At 35.7% G+C, this 16,341-nt stretch overlaps 1 protein-coding gene across 1 annotated transcript in view; it reads right to left on the reverse strand.

Moving 5' to 3' along the window:
* Positions 1-325: 325 nt before the first annotated feature.
* SLC15A5 (solute carrier family 15 member 5) overlaps positions 326-16,341 on the reverse strand; it is an 85,887-nt gene continuing 69,871 nt past the window's right edge. Inside the window, exons 8-9 of the mRNA XM_027035635.2 lie at positions 6,754-6,862; positions 326-1,746 (exon numbers count right to left, since the gene is read on the reverse strand). Of these exons, the coding sequence (XP_026891436.1) occupies positions 1,599-1,746; positions 6,754-6,862 (257 nt within the window). The 3' untranslated portion in view covers positions 326-1,598. The remainder of the gene's footprint in view (positions 1,747-6,753; positions 6,863-16,341) is intronic.

A 16,341-nucleotide genomic window follows, 5' to 3' on the forward strand; every position in this document is an offset into this window, starting at 1 on the left:
GGAAAAACACAACATAACAAAATAAAACAGACCTTTTTTTTCTAATAGTGGGAGAGACTGCCAGAGCTACTCACTTTGTACTAAGGTGAGGTGTTCAAAGGTTTCTTGATATTTTGGATGTTCATTAAACCCAGATTGCAAACGTGACATTTAACCTTTGCGGCAAAAAAAAAACCTGTAAGACGTATCCAGGGGTTGGCCTCACTATTTTTTCAGATCACACACACACACACACACACAAATAGAGAGAGAGAGAGAGAGAGGGATTTGGAAAAGTTACAAGGCAAGAATTTATGTCTGCAAGAGCTAGTCGTTTTATTTGTCCTCCAAACAAACAAGCAAACAAAAAATTGAGTATGAGAAACACCTGGTGCTTTACAGCTGTTTTTTTGCAATTAAAAATGCATATCATATCTAATCAAGATGAATAAATCTTTTATTCTACAGATCTCAAATATTTTAGGTATACACAAGGGAAGGTGCTTAATTGCAGAGTCGTTTGCAATCAGCTGATAAACCCAGCTATCCTATCTGCTGTGAACTGTCCTAGAAAGCAGTGGCACTTATACTTCAGGGAGAATGAGAATGATCGGGGTGTGTTTGTTAAACCCACTGATTCCTGGAAAAAGATTTGGGTTAAGGCAGTCTTTGGCAGGAGCCAGAAAGATTCTCCTAAAGCAGGTGATCCTCAAACAAACTTTGACAAGCATTGTTACAAAGGTAGGGGGCATTAGTTTTGTTTGATATTGGTTTATTATTTTTTATGAGTTTCCACATTTCTTTGTTTATTCAAAGGATAAATGTTATTTATGTCTTTTGGAAGACGATCTTCTGAATATATCTGAATTGGTAGCATTGAAGACCAAAATGTGTCATTTGAATTAGGGATCCTCTTTAAGCTTCTCTATTTGATTCATCAATTACTCTCTCAACACTCATTTAATCTTCCTCAATTTTCTTTTTTCCTTTAATCAGAATAATTCCATCACTTACCTTTATTTTATAATGTCTTCAGGATTGAATATTCTTTCTTTGTTAAGGGCCTCAGTTTTAGTTAACATTGCTTTTTAATTTCGAGAAAATTTCCTTCATATCTTGATAGGATAATATGAACATCAAATATAGTAAAATCATGTATAGATTTATTATTTAGTCAGATATAGACAGCATATGATCACAAGGTCTGGCATTGTAATAAGTGCTCAATAAATGTATAGAAAGGAGGAATGTTAACATACTATTATTTTGATTCTATTGGCACATTAAAACTAAAAATAGCATTTATATTGCTTTTAATGGCTGAACCACCATTGTAAAAAGTTGTAAAATATAGTAATGTTTAGGACCTAATCATTTTGTTGTCATGGAGGCAACACAGACTTTGAAATTACTTTATCAATTGTAATGTATAATGTGTTAATGCAAAAGCATAATAGTTCACCAGAAGAGTCATGATTAGTCTTTATAAATAAAGTACACCCATAATATTCCTAAAGTCACTGCCATGCATATTAATTCTTAAACTAAAATGCATAAGGTGTTCAGGTGAAGAAAACGTGAATATTTTGCTCATAGGATGGGTAGAGTCAAATGTAGTTTCATAGGGCTGTCTCCCAAAGACCAATACTTGAAGAAAATTCTTGTGTACTGCCATAAAATTTCTGAGACTTTTCATGGAGGAGAAGTGTTTCTTCAAGATTACTTCCACTGATGTTCTGGGCATTAAAATGATTTAGATTACAATACCTAAAAAAGAAAGAAAGAAAGCTTTTTTTAGGACCAGATGTAGATGACTTGATAAATCATTTGCTTTCTTCCTGTGCTGTCTACCTTTTATTACGGGTCCATAGATACTGGCACAACAGTGATGATTATTTAAGAGCACTGTGTACCAGAACAGTCTTTATAAAACGACAAAGGGAGTTTCAGGACATGTTAAGTTGTCTCATAAGGACCTTTAGATGGCGCTGTTTTACAACTTGCAATGACTGACAGAGCGAGATGGGGGAAAGTCTGAAACCCTATCAACTTTACAGTTTTCATGGAGACCAGGACTCATGAAATACTTCAGATGCACAGGAGATTTGTAAATTCAGTGTTGAACCCATGTAGAAAACACCGTTGTCAAACAATCCATGAATACATTTCTAGAATGCATACCCTATACTCCTGACCCAAGGAACATGTGGCTTTCCTGAGTGTCTGTCTTCTAAGTGCCAGGCACCATGCTAGGGCTCTATACCCACCCTCGCTTAGTGAATTCTCACTACAACCCTAGAAGGATGAAATCATCCCCATTTCACAGATAGGGAAACTAAAATTCTAAGAGGTTAAATGACTTCTTTGGGGTTCATATGAATAGTAGTTGGCAGACCCTAGACTGGGAACTCTCTTATTCAAAATTCTGGCCTTTTCTCCCTGTAGCACACTACTTTTAAAGACACATTATTCTCTTGGGGCACCTGGGTGGCTAAGTCAGTTAAGCGTACGACTCTTGATTTCGGCTCAGGTCACGCTCTCATGGTTTTTGAGTTCAAGCCCCACGTGAGGCTTTTTGCTGTCAGCACAGAGTCTGCTTTGGACCTTCTGTCCCCCCTCTGCTCCTCCCCTGCTCGTGCTCTCTCTCAAAAATAAATAAATAAACAAACATTAAGAAAAAAGACACAAACACTTCTGAGAAAGTTTTAGGAGGATAGGAATTTCAAACTGCTTTATTCACTGCTGTGTTCCTAGTGCCTGGTGGATAGCACATGCTCAAAAATATTTGTTGAATGAACAAGTGAATATGGGCTATAAGTTCAGTTTTATCAGATACATGTAGGCTTCTGAGGTCAAACATCTACTACTGATTTGTGAAAGTTTCCAAAGTGGATTTTACCTGCTTTTCCCTCTCAATATATTGCTAAAAGTAACTGTAAGAGAAGAATAATGCTTGAATAAGTGGTCTTTTGTCTCTGATTTATGTTGCTTTCAATAATTATGACAAGTTATGCACAGAAGACTACTGGTATTATTGACAAAGTTGGGGCAATGGTATTAACTTTAAGATGTGTTTTACAGAGGTGCCTTCGTGGCTCAGTTGGTTGAGTGTCTGACTTTGGCTCAGGTCATGATCTTGCAGTTTGTGAGTTCCAGCCCTGCATCAAGCTCTGTGCTAATAGCTCAGAGCCTGCACCCTGCTTTGGATTCTGTGTCTCCCTCTCTTTGCCCCTCTCCTGCTCGCTCTCTCTCTCTCTTTCTCTCTCTCTCTCAAAAATAAATAAACATTAAAATTTTTTTAAAAAGATATGTTTTACCATACTGGAAGGACAGTGGTGTTGAGATAAAAACAAACACCCTTTTACCCTCCCTCCCTAAAACATCTGTAATATCTTTTTATTTCAGCATCTAATGTGGGATATATATTTTTATCCAGCACTGTAGGGATGTTTATGTAATACTTTTCTGCTAGGGAAAGACATTTCATCTACCTACATCCTTCACTCCCAACCTGAAGAGCCTCAGGTATGACATGTTACCATTGCTACTTTTAGATTTGATTGAGGAGGACTCTAAGACAGACAGAGGCAGAGGGCTGTTTGTTTTGTTTTGTTTTGTTTTTGTACAAATGAAAAATAAATCTTGCCTGATATTCATATATAATTCCTAATGGTACTCAGGTGATATCTGAGAGACCCTGGCAAGATTCTTTTTGTTCTAGGACTTAAACTAGGATTGTATCACACTAATATAAAAATCATGGTGGGGGTACCCTCAGGTGCCAACAGAGACCTAAGGTCAGCTGTGTGTTGGTGAAGATGCTGTTTCATAATTAATATGCTGTTCTCAAAACTTTAAGAACAAGAATAACTTGGGACTGTCTTGTTCTTGATAGATTTGTCACTGTTATCTGGCTCTGAACACCATTGGGTTTGGTAAAAATTGAATTGTGATGAAATGTTTATTGCAATCAAACACTGACTCCTAAATAATATGTTTCAATAATACTGTCTCTAGAACACCTGTGTTTTCTCCTGTTTCTTCACATACTTACTGTTTGTTAGTGTTTGACAATCACACAATCAGTATAGAACTAAATCAAAATCATTCATTCCTTACTAGAGACACTGATCTCCTACCATAAGTTCCATATAGTTTCTTGCCTAACTTCTGGCTTGGACCGTCCCGCCCCAATGGGCAATAGATACCCAGGGTAATGTGTGACTTTGCACTAATGTAGTTGGTTTTAGCTGCTTGATCTCTGCTGGCAAATTTTCCACTCTCTTTTCTTCTGATATGTGACACCCATTCTTTCCCGGTGGAGTGGCTGATCGACAGGTGATGGTGGGTATGGTTACTTTAACTGAAGGGATGGGTTTCTTCCCTATCCATCAGAGTCAAGGGGTTGTTATAGAGTAGGTAGAGAGCTCTTCTGTGGCACTTAGAAACAGTATGCTGGTAGGAGAAAGTGTGTGAGCTTTATAAAGATACACACATGGGTTTGAATCCTAGGTGTGTGAACCTAGTCAATTTACTTACCTAGATTCTCACTTTAGTTTTCTTATTTATAAAAAGTGATAAGATTTATGTAACAGGGAGGTGGTAGAGATTACATGAGGTTATGTGTGTGTGTGTGTTGCATACTGCCCAAGATAGGAGTGCTTAACACTTGGAAAATTAATTTCCTCCCTTCTTGCTTTGTTTTATCCTGTCTCTATTTTTCCCCCTGTCCTCAAAAAGTAAACAGAAAAAAAGGAAAAGAAAATGTAGGGAAATAGAGGATTTGCTAAGAATCAGATTTATTTCTCAATAAATCTTCTATTATCACTTAGTCCCTTCCCACTTTTGGTTCCTCCAATATTTGGTGCTTTGTACCATTTTATTCTTGTCTCCTTCTCTGTACCCCACTCCACCATCTGTCACTTCTTTGTAGTAACTCACTTGTTCAACAATCACAGAGAAAGAATCACACTTAAATAATTGAATTTGAGTACTAAATAGTAGCTCATATAGACTGGTACTTTGCTGTCTTCAGTTTTTTGTTTTTTTTTTTTTTTCTAGTGCCTGGAACAATGCTTAGTATATTGAATGAATGAATGAATGAATGAATGAATGAGTAAATCCCCGAGCTAATAGAGTCTGGTTCCAGTGCTAGTTCTTCCATGAATTCAGCCCATAATCCTGGTCATTTTTGCCACACCTCTGCATGAGTCTAGAAGAAGAATTAAAAAGGAGGAAGAAGGAGGCATAAGGCAAAGCATGAGGTCATTATTATTACTATTGCTAACACTTTTGAGCATTTACTCATCCTCACAACAATTTTACGGCACAATTGCTATTCTTACTGTTTTCACTTTACAAATGAAAAAAATGGGCTTAACAAAGTTAAATAGCTTGCTGAAGTTTCTACAGCCAAGTAGTGGAAGTGGATTCAACTGGGCTGACTAAAAAAATTACCTTTCAAACTACTTTATGAAAAGACAAAGGTCAGATCTTACAGTGGGAGAAGATGTAAGAAGTGTAGGGTTTATGAGAACTGGAAGATGAGCACCACTTATGTGTTTGGAGGCAACGAATGGAGGGGAAAGAGGCTTTGCCTTCACCTTCGGTTTTCATCGATGACTCTATTTTGCTCCAAAACTGAGGATATTCCCCTTGGATCCTTCTGCAAGACTCTTTGATATTCTAATTTGGCTTTCAATCCAAGAATGAGATAGGTATTTATATTGTGGAGGATCAATTCAACAACTTATATACTTTGGAAGGTAAGAAATATAAAAATTCAGGGAGCCATTAAAACTTTTGATTTTGTCATTAATTCTGCCTTGCATGAAATTTAAGTGCCTCTCTTTTACACTGAACCATAAGCTCCGTGAGAGCAGGAACATAATGGCAGTAAACATTTATTGACTTACTGACTTTGTGTCCTTCTAGTTTACTATCGCATGTAGTACCTATCGCATGACTGGTGTTCCAACAGAGATTTATTCAATGAATGAAAGAATGATTTAGGCAAGGGAGAAGTGACAGTGATGAGATAAAATATGACTAAATAGATAAGTGAATAGAGGGAAGTGAGAAAAATAAAGATCTCTGTAGTTGACACAACATGACAGGTACTGTGCTCAGCCCTTTACCAAAATTCATATGCCTAAAGCCCACAAGATGTTGGTTTTCTTGATTTTATTTTACAAATATAAGAACAGAGGCTCAGAGAAGTTAGACAATTTGCTCAAAACTACACAGTCCTCCAAAAATACGTCAGTGAGAGAGAGAGGTGGGCTGGCAATGGATGGATGGTAGATGATACATAATAAGACACTGACTGGTCTCAGGTGACTGACTAAATGATTTTGCAGTTTGTTATTGACCTTGAAATGGTCACTGCTGATTGAAAGGCCTGAATGGAATCCAAATCTTAAGCATCATTAGATTTCTAGCTATTTGTTTAATGATATTTGCTTTTAATGATAATGACTCATTCATTCTTATTATCAATATGGTTATTTCTAATTCTAAAGTGGTGCTATATAGTGGAGAAAACATATCTTCTTTCAGAACATGTTTTAGAATCGAGTAAAGCACTATTTTATTATAAGGATCAATGGCAAAAGTGAAGTCTAAATTGAAATTTCTTGCTCTGAATAATCTGTTAAATTTCTCTAATATGCTAATTTGTCCAGTCATGGCATACAGGATTCCCGTTGGCTCAGTGATAGTTCCCAGATCAATATTTCATGGACTCAGAAATTGCTCATCTTACCACAAACTTACCTTTGTGAAACACTCCAGAATCCCAGGACGTTCAACAACGTTAATGATGCCAAAAAGAAGAAGAAGCTTTCTAAATTGCCTTTGTTTAATGTGTTTGGAAACCAATTGCCTGTTTGGAACAAAAGTAATTGTTATTCAACTGCAGAGTTGTAAGTTTCTGTGAATATTTTATCATTCCACTATTCATAGAGATTTATTCGCTTCAATAATATCTACAAAGCAAAAAAGCTCATCTGAAACTCATTGTCAAGACTCGTTTAATTCTGTAATTAATGGTAAAATAACAAGCAAAGTACCACAAATATTTTGAAGGTCAAAAAAACCTTAATTTGTATAACGCAATATAGGTTCAGAAGAACTGGGCTATAAAAGTAACCCTGATTATGCTAACTTAACTGGAACCGTGTACCTATCTTATTCATTCTTATATATCTAGTACCTAGAGTGCCTGACACATAGGAATTATTCAGTAAATATATATTGAATAAATGTAAAATATTTACCACAGCCAGTTCTAGCTGTAAGGTTAGTGACATAATAGACGTAGATGCCAGATGTTACATTATTTTGACATCTTAGATAAATCTAATATTACATTATTATAATATCACAGAACCTATTTATCAAACTACTTGAAATCTCTAGTTGACATGAAAGTACTTTTTGACCTGATAAGTAATTCCTTCAAATTAATACTTCTAAATCAGATATCCCCCTCTTTCTTAGGATGTCAAACTTCTATACACAAAACTATTACATCAGTACATATGAAACTATTTAGGATTCAAGGTAATTGCTCTTACTTTGCTCCTAAGTTTTAACTTTTGTTTTGGATCTTTGCTATAATTCTCTCTCTCTTTCTGTACCCAAATCCATATCTATATCTATATGCATTATCTCTATTTCTACACACACTCAATTTTCCTTCAGTGGGTTTTGATACATTATTATTTAATACATTATACGAAATAATGCATTATATATGCAGCACTTATTTGTTGCAGTACTTTTAAAACAACAATAGGATATTAGTATTAACAAATATGTTATAGATACATAGTATTACAGAATATTAAAAAGATTGCTCAAAAGGCATGGACAAAACTTAAATTCAGTGGGAGTTCTGAATGGGCAGAGTCTTCCCCCAAAAAGTCATACATTATGAGAACAGGAATTGATCTTCTTTGAGCAGTCAGATGCCAAGGTTTGGGCATTTTATTGCTTTTTTATAGAAGTTCCTACAGTGGGTTGTAAAGAGAGGTGTGGGACGAGAGCAATCAGTCCATGTGCCGATACACTCGATCTTCAGTAACATTTTTGGCACATGGGTTGTGAGTTGCTTCCTGAGCTAGAAAATGGTTCTTGGCCTCTCCCTTGACAGTGCATACTTTTAAATGAGATTTGAATTAAATGTTCTGTTCAGGGTTGATAGTCAGCAAGTACATAAGTATGACAGCTGTGATTAATTGTGCCACTTCCCATTTAAAGCTGTTTCTCTTCTGTCATTTAACAATGACTATTATTACGGACCAACCATGAAAATTAGCTTGTGTCTTGGACCTATAATTGAAATCTGGTATTGAGTTTAAAGCTGTTTGGCAAGTTCTACTTCCCCATTTTATTAATTTGTGTTCCATTACAATAGAAATGCATGGTGTTATTGCTATATTGACATAATGCCTTCATCTGATAGGAGTAGTTTCACATAACGTTTCCGTCTGTGTCTGTCTATTGGGTATTGTGTAGCCCTCTTGTGTGTGTGTGTGTGTGTGTGTGTGTGTGTGTGTGTGTGTGTAGAAACCAAGCATTTGATTGTACTTGAACGGGGGTAGTTCGGGTGGAAGTCAAGGTAAGGTGAGATAACATCACACATATTTTCAGGAAGAACTAAACCACCCTGCTAACCTTATTCAAACAGTCCTATTTCCTTATTTCTCCTGAATTAATATCCCAATCATATTTCTGTCCTTTTCATTTCACATCAGCACTTTGCATGTGATGCGTTTAGACCATTTTATCACTGTGTTTCTCTGGCTAGAATGAGAGGAGTTTGTACAGAGTATGCGAAGCCTCAGAATTAACATGACATTAATTCTGCTTGGAGCATGAATTTTGGTCCATAATAAGTAATTGAAAAGGCTATCTTTATATTATAACAAAGTAAGATGAGGGAGAAGAATATAAATTTTGTAAGATCTTTAAAGGTAAAACATAATATTTCTAAAAAATTATGCAATTACAGCAAATACCAGCCTATCAGGATAGGCTCCAGCCCATCAGGATAGCACCAGCTCCCCCTACATGTGCCATTGTATCTGTCACTGGGGATACTGTGGTGGGCACAAATGAGAAGCACCGTGACTGGGAATTATGGGCGTGTGGGGTGACAAGAGGATGTCATCCTAGAAAGGTTAGGGAAAGCTGCGGGAATTTATGAGTAACACAAAATATTTTGTGAGTGGAGTTATTTAAAAAAAATAAAATGGATGATTGCCATATCACCTATTCAAACTCCTGTTAACATTTCTATAGTCCTTCTTGAACATCATTTTTAGTGTTCAACTTCCTTCCTAATGCTGATCTTCATGCTAGCCCCATATTTTTGCCTTACTTAGCTATAATTTTACATTCCCTGTGTAGCTAATCTATATGGTGAGCTCCATGGTAAGGGGAACAATCACCTGAATTGATAGCATAGGACACACACTAGCATCAAGTTGGACAGAGGGATACTTCATGAAACCTAAAATTTGTTTTATTTATATAGAGATTATAAGTCTATGTAAAGAGATAGCTTTGGGTGTGAGTTTCACCCAAAGCTATCTCTTTACATAGACTGATAGAGAATGGGCTTGGAGGTGGAGAGATTTTGAAGTCAAATATTGTTTCTGTTATTTAATAGTTTTGTTTTTGGGCATTTGTCCAATTGAACCACTTCAGCCTCGGTTTCTCCTCTCTAAAATGACAGCAACACCTTTCTCACTGAGCTGTTATGAGAAGTAAGGATGTCAAGGGTTGGACACAGAGGAGGCGCTCCATAAACTTTAGATTATCACTCCCACCCACACACACTTTAGAAGTAGCTCATACAAAATCATGTAGCCTGAACTTGATCTCGGGCCCATTTCCTGTCAGATATTTCTTCATGTTCTGTGTGCCACTTTTTTTTTTTATCATTATCCCAGGACTGGTTGTAAAATGTTCCATTTAACATTGTCAGTTGACTCAGCTCTTAGGTACTATAACTTTATTTTAGTAGCTTATAAACTTTTATTGTCGTAATTCACATTTGTGCCATTTTTCACCTGACATTTCTAGTAGCTGATTGAAATCTGGGGCATCCTTGCCAAAGGAGACAAAGAGAAGACTTTAGGTCTAAAATGGAACAAACTAAACTTCTCCAGATCTTAGCTTGGGAAGGTAAGGAAGTTTAACAACATGAGAAAAGAATGTGCTACATAAACAGTGGTAAGTGCCATATGTTAATGCTCACAGTGAACCCAAGTTAAGTACTTTAGTAGAATAACCAGCTAGTTAGTAATGAAAGTTAGACCACTCGGTAATAGAACATTCACGAAATATTTAGCATTGCTCAGAAGTTCTCCACATATTTCTTGTTCAGTTAGATTTATTCATTCATTTGAAAATCATTTGTTAAGAAATTTTCATGTATCATAAAACGGGCATTTCAAGTTGCTTAAGAAAACGAGCTCATAGATTTGTAGAAGAGACATGCAAACAGGTAATTACTCTGGAGTATTAGACCTTATAGACACTAAGTAAAATGTTTCTATTTATCTTAAATTATCATGGCCATTTTAGAGACAAAAGGACTATAGAATTATCTAGACTAGTTCTTGTATTTTACAGATGAAAGAGTGAAGGTGCAGAGAGGTATGTTGAGGCATTGCTCAGTAGAATCCTCATCTTACAAACTGCACTACTAAAGCCCCAATGATGCTAATAGAATTATGTTACTATAAACAGTACAAAGTCACTAATATGAAAGAAGAAAATGCTTTATTCTTGTCCCATATTATGCCTTGTATTGTAAAGCCCCAAATTTCATATGCTGTCTTTATGTCTTTGAGCCTCACAGGGCCCCAAAGGCCTAACCACATAGTTCTTTGCCCTTTCAGACACACTCCTCACCCCAGGGGAAGGCCTCCCTCACCTGGTTAGTTCCCCTATTAGTCAGCCCAGCTGCCTGCTACTGGTATTCACCCTAAAGCTCTCACCTCCTTCTCAGACCTCAACATCAAGCAAACAGGAAGTCACATCCTCCTGTGGGATCCAGGAGTCACTCCCTGTTTTGTTACTACCAGGCTCGCCCTCCACAGACCTTTGTTGCTCTATTCTCAAGTTAGCCCCCATATGGCCCTGTGTGACTCGTTCTCCTCCCCTGACCTGTGAGTGTGTCTGACTAATAAGCTGCTGTCAGCCCATCTCTCCAGTGTCAGGTGTCATATTTTCAGCCACCTTATCCTATTTAGGTTAAGGACCCCTCCCACACTGACCAGGTGAAGAGGAGGTGATGAGAACATGCCCCTACACAGAAATCAAGGTCAGTTCTACACAGAATTCTAGTAGCTTCTGTGGCTCTGATGCATGATTACTGTTTTGGGGAGAAGAAGGAGCAGTTCCATATTCCATTCTAATCAGTACCCAGTACCAAGTAGCTCTGCTTCTAAACTACATCAGGCAATATGACTCCTTTAAAACAGAAGACAGGAAGTAGTGGGTGCATGGCAGTCAAGGCACATTGCTTTCAGGTAGTGTAGCTCCCAAAGAAAAGCATTAGAGGTGAATGTGGGCTCTAGGGAGCACTCAATAGTCATGTATGCTTGAGACCAGTTTACAATCACATTATTTGATCAGATTATTGGACAATAAGAAAATGGTGTCAAATTCTCACTCCAGCCCAGCAGTTTGCTTATCACGATTACTTGGGTTTTAATGGGGGCACTTTCACAGAAAACTTCATTAAAAATATGGAAAGGGACATAGGCTAAGGGAATCCATACACATTCTTAGTTGGTAAATACTGCCTGTCAGTAAATTTCTCCTACTGAGGATGACTAAATACAAAAAAGGTCAAAATGAAGAAGGAAAAGGGACTGTATACATATTACAACTTTTGCTTATGAAAAAACACCCCTAACACACAACGACAAAAGTTCAAATAACAATAATGATAATAATAATAATAATAATATAGGATATCATAAGGAAGAGACAAAAATTAAAAAATAAAAAATACTAATTTCAGGCAAAGTTGAATTCAGAGGAAAAATAGTGTCAAAGAGACACTGAGGATTTTTTTCTATTTATAAAAAGCACAGTCCAAATTGAAGACAGGTCAATGAACATCCTTTAAGTAATGAAAATATAACAAGTCTGTTGGAAACTTGGATAAAAACAGGTAGATCAATTTTTGTGAATGACTGTCACATTTTGGTCAAGTTTTGATAGAAAAAGCAACAAAGAAAATGATGTAGAGGATTAGAATAATGTGATTGATAAGAGTTTAATAAAGATTATACTATTGTTTAGTAAAAAAATACTCTCTTGGGGCGCCTGGGTGGCGCAGTCGGTTAAGCGTCTGACTTCAGCCAGGTCACAATCTCGCGGTCTGGGTCACGATCTCGGGGTCCGTGAGTTCGAGCCCCGCGTCAGGCTCTGGGCTGATGGCTCGGAGCCTGGAGCCTGTTTCCGATTCTGTGTCTCCCTCTCTCTCTGCCCCTCCCCCGTTCATGCTCTGTCTCTCTCTGTCCCAAAAATAAATAAAAAACGTTGAAAAAAAAATTTAAAAATACTCTCTTATAGAAGTTTAAATAACATCAATAGCAAACCAAATCTCCTAGAAATTAAGATACTGCCCCTACATAATCATTTGGTCAAAGAGAAAAATGAAACCCACAACCACAAAGTATTTGAAAATGAAGTGATGAGGAAATTGCATTTATAAATTTAGGGATACAGATTTAAATTCTATTCAGAGGTACATTTAAAGGCACATATTTTTTCAGTTTGAAGGAATGCAAATAAATGAACTAAACATTCAGCACAAAAGAACCCTAGAAAATAAATAAGAATTATAAGGAAAGTCAAAGAAAAAAATAAAGATGACAGTAGGAAATCAATATATTAAAGAATATTAGATTTAATAATTCTAAGGCCTGATTCATTGCAAGAAAAGGTAACAACAACAGAAACCCTGACAAATCCAAAGAGAATAGATAACAAAAGAGGGGCCATAACAATATTTATTTATAAGTGTGCTATATTAGTTTCAAAAATCTTATGGAAGAAGGAAGGTGTGGTGTATACATGTGTGTGTATCTCATTATGTATATGATGGAATATTACTCAGCCATAAAAAAAGAATGAGGAGCACTTGGGTGTCTCAGTGGGTTAAGCGTCCAACTTCGGCTCAGGTCATTATCTCACAGTTTGTGAATTTAATTAAGCCTCTGTGCTGACAGTGCGGAGCCTGGAGCCTGCTTTGAGTTCTGTGTCTCCCTTTCCCTCTGTTCCTCTCCCACTCACACTTGGTTTCTCTCTCTCTCTCTCTCTCTCTCTCTCTCTCTCTCAAAAATAAATAAACATTTTTTAAAAAATGAAATCTTGCCATCTGCCACAGCACAGGTCCATCTAGAGGGTCTAATGCTAAGTGAAATAAGTCAGCCAAAGAAAGACAAATAATATGATTTTACTCATATGTGGAATTTAAGAAACAAAACAAAGGAATAAGGAAAAAGAGAGACAAACTGAAAAACAGACTCCTAACTATAGAGAACAAATAGATGGTTCCCAGAAGGGAGGTCGGAGGGGGATTGGTGAAACAGGTGAAGGGGATTAAGACTACACTTGTCCTAATGAGCACTGAATAATGTATAGAATTGTTGAATCACTATATTGTATACCTAAAACTAATATAACACTGTATGTTAATATAATTGAATAAAAAAATAAAACTAAAAAAGTATATTATGGAAATGGGATGATTATCTAGGAAAACCTTAATTATCTAAATTGAACCAAGAAAAAAGAAAAAATCTTACTGGCAAGAAACAGTGGGGGAAAAGTTACCAGGAAGTATCTTCAAAAGAGATAATGCATCCTGAATGTACCTTTTAATTTTCATGGAAGAGATGACTCTTTCCCCTGGATCTTTCTAGAAAAGCAAAGAACCATCAAATATTGCTACTGCCAGCTGTTGTCTATCTCATGTATGTGAAGATGATTTAATATTGAAAAATCTATTAATTAAATATACTATAATATCAGGAATAGTAAGAAAATCAAGAGGTGATCTCAAGAGCTACTTAAGAAGCATTCAATAAAATTTACTCTGATTTGTTTAGATCTTAGAAAACAAGAAATAGAAATTTTCTTATGATAAAGAATATCCTTTAACATTATAGACCTACAAATATATTTAAAAAAATAGAGATTCAAATTAAGATTATGAACAGGGTAAAATGTGACTATCTTCTGGTATTAACACTGTTCTGGCGTTCTTTGTCCTGATAAAGGTATAAAGCATCAGAGTTAATATTGGAAATAAGGATTTTTAAAAATTATATTTAAGATTAGATAATTTTTCTGTAAACTGAAAAAGATAAATACTCTCATAAATTTACTAAGAAAGTTTAAGAAGTTGGATGTAAGATATAGACATATATATTAATACTCCCCCTATATGATACATAATTATTATCTCAGTGAATTTGGAAGGAGGGAAAGGAGTCAGTTCATAACAGCAAAATGAGAAAGAGCATAAAATGCCTACAATAAGTCCAACAGAAATGTTCAAGACATGGATGAAGAAAAGAAAATCTAACTGAACTGAATTTTTTAACATTGAATAAATAAAAAAGTTATGTTATCTACTTAGAGGGAACACTAAATATTATAAAAGCATTTATTTATGTATGTATGTATGTATTTATTTATTTATTTAATTTTTAAAAATCTTTTATTTCTTTTTGAGAGAGAGAGAGAGAGAGAGAGTGTGAGCAGGGGAGGAACAGAGAGAGAGGGAGACACAGAATCTGAAGCAGGCTCCAGGCTCTGAGCTGTTAGCACAGAGCCGGACACAGGGACCATGAGATCATGACCTGAGCCTAAATCAGAGGCTTAACCAACTGAGCCACTCAGGCACCCCGAAAAGCTTTATTGTTTTAATTAACTAACAAGTAGTACTTATTTCATTAACATAAACACGAGATTTGGGGAAAATTGATAAAATGATTCTAAAATTCACCTGGAAATGTACACTATAGGAAATAAGAGCTTTACAAATGAAGAGTAAACCATAAGGAGAAGTATGATTAGCAATAGTTGATATATATCATAAAGTCATAATAATTAAACAGAGGGTGATACTAAGCTAAAATCAAGAGGCAGCTGACAGGAACAAAATAGACAGCTCTAAAATAGCCCTACGATAGCCTAAGAACTAAGAATATATTAAAGTATATATTACTAACTGATTAGTTTCATTCCACTTATCCTATGGCTATGGGGTATTTATGGTTTAAGTAACTTTTCACAACAAATATCAAGTTATGCTGTGAAATTTGGTTATTTGAAGGAAATATGTATTTACCTAACATAAAAAAGTCCACATGGATAAAAATATGATTTTCAAAGTATTAAACTACTAAAATTTCCATAACCATAGATAAATGCAATGATATTGCATGTTCACAATGCATGAACATGTTATTCATGTTCACAATGAAAAAGGTTAATAGGTTTGATTACCTGTATCAGCAAAACTTGTGCAAACCAAACTCATCTATGAAACTAAAATGTTGAGTTAAAATAGGAAAATATTAGCAATATATTTGACTAAGTGATAATATCCTTAAAGTTTAAAAAACATATAAATCAATAGGAAAAAATGACAAATAGACCAAAAGAAAAATGGGCAAAGAATATGATCAAGCATGTCATGAATGAGTAAAGATAAAAGTGTTCATATATTAAAAATTTCAATTTTCCATTCTGAAAAATACAAATTAAAGTAATAATGGAATATAATTTTTGCCAATCATATTCACAAAGATCAAAATACTATTATGCTCAGGGTTGCAATTAACATCTTGAGACAAGTACTATTCTATCACAATGGTGGTATAATTGATGCAGCCTTTTAGAAAACAATAGTCTTTAAAATATTTATCCTTATTGAATGAGTAATTCCATTCCCAGGATTCTGGAAAAAAAAAGAGAGTCTTTTTGTTTGTTTGTTTTAGAAATTCAAATGACATGGAAAGATGCTCATGATATTTTCAAAGGAAAAAAAAGTGGGACTTGATATAATTTTTTATTGAGCATTCCTCAGGAGTTATTCAGACTACAATTTTGTTTAAAATATCTCTGTATATAATTTTTTTAAGTTTATTTCTTTTTGAGAGAGAAAGAGAGAGAGAGAGAGAGAGAGAGCAAGCAGAGGACGGGCAGCGAGAAGGGGACAGAGGATCTGAAGCGGGCTCTTGGTGGACAACAGTGAGCCTGATGTGGGGCTTAAACCCATGAACTGCAAGATCATGACCTGAGCTGAAGCAGGACGCTTGA

This window comes from Acinonyx jubatus, chromosome B4, assembly GCF_027475565.1.
Source record: "Acinonyx jubatus isolate Ajub_Pintada_27869175 chromosome B4, VMU_Ajub_asm_v1.0, whole genome shotgun sequence".
NCBI classification, from domain to species: Eukaryota; Metazoa; Chordata; class Mammalia; order Carnivora; family Felidae; genus Acinonyx; species Acinonyx jubatus.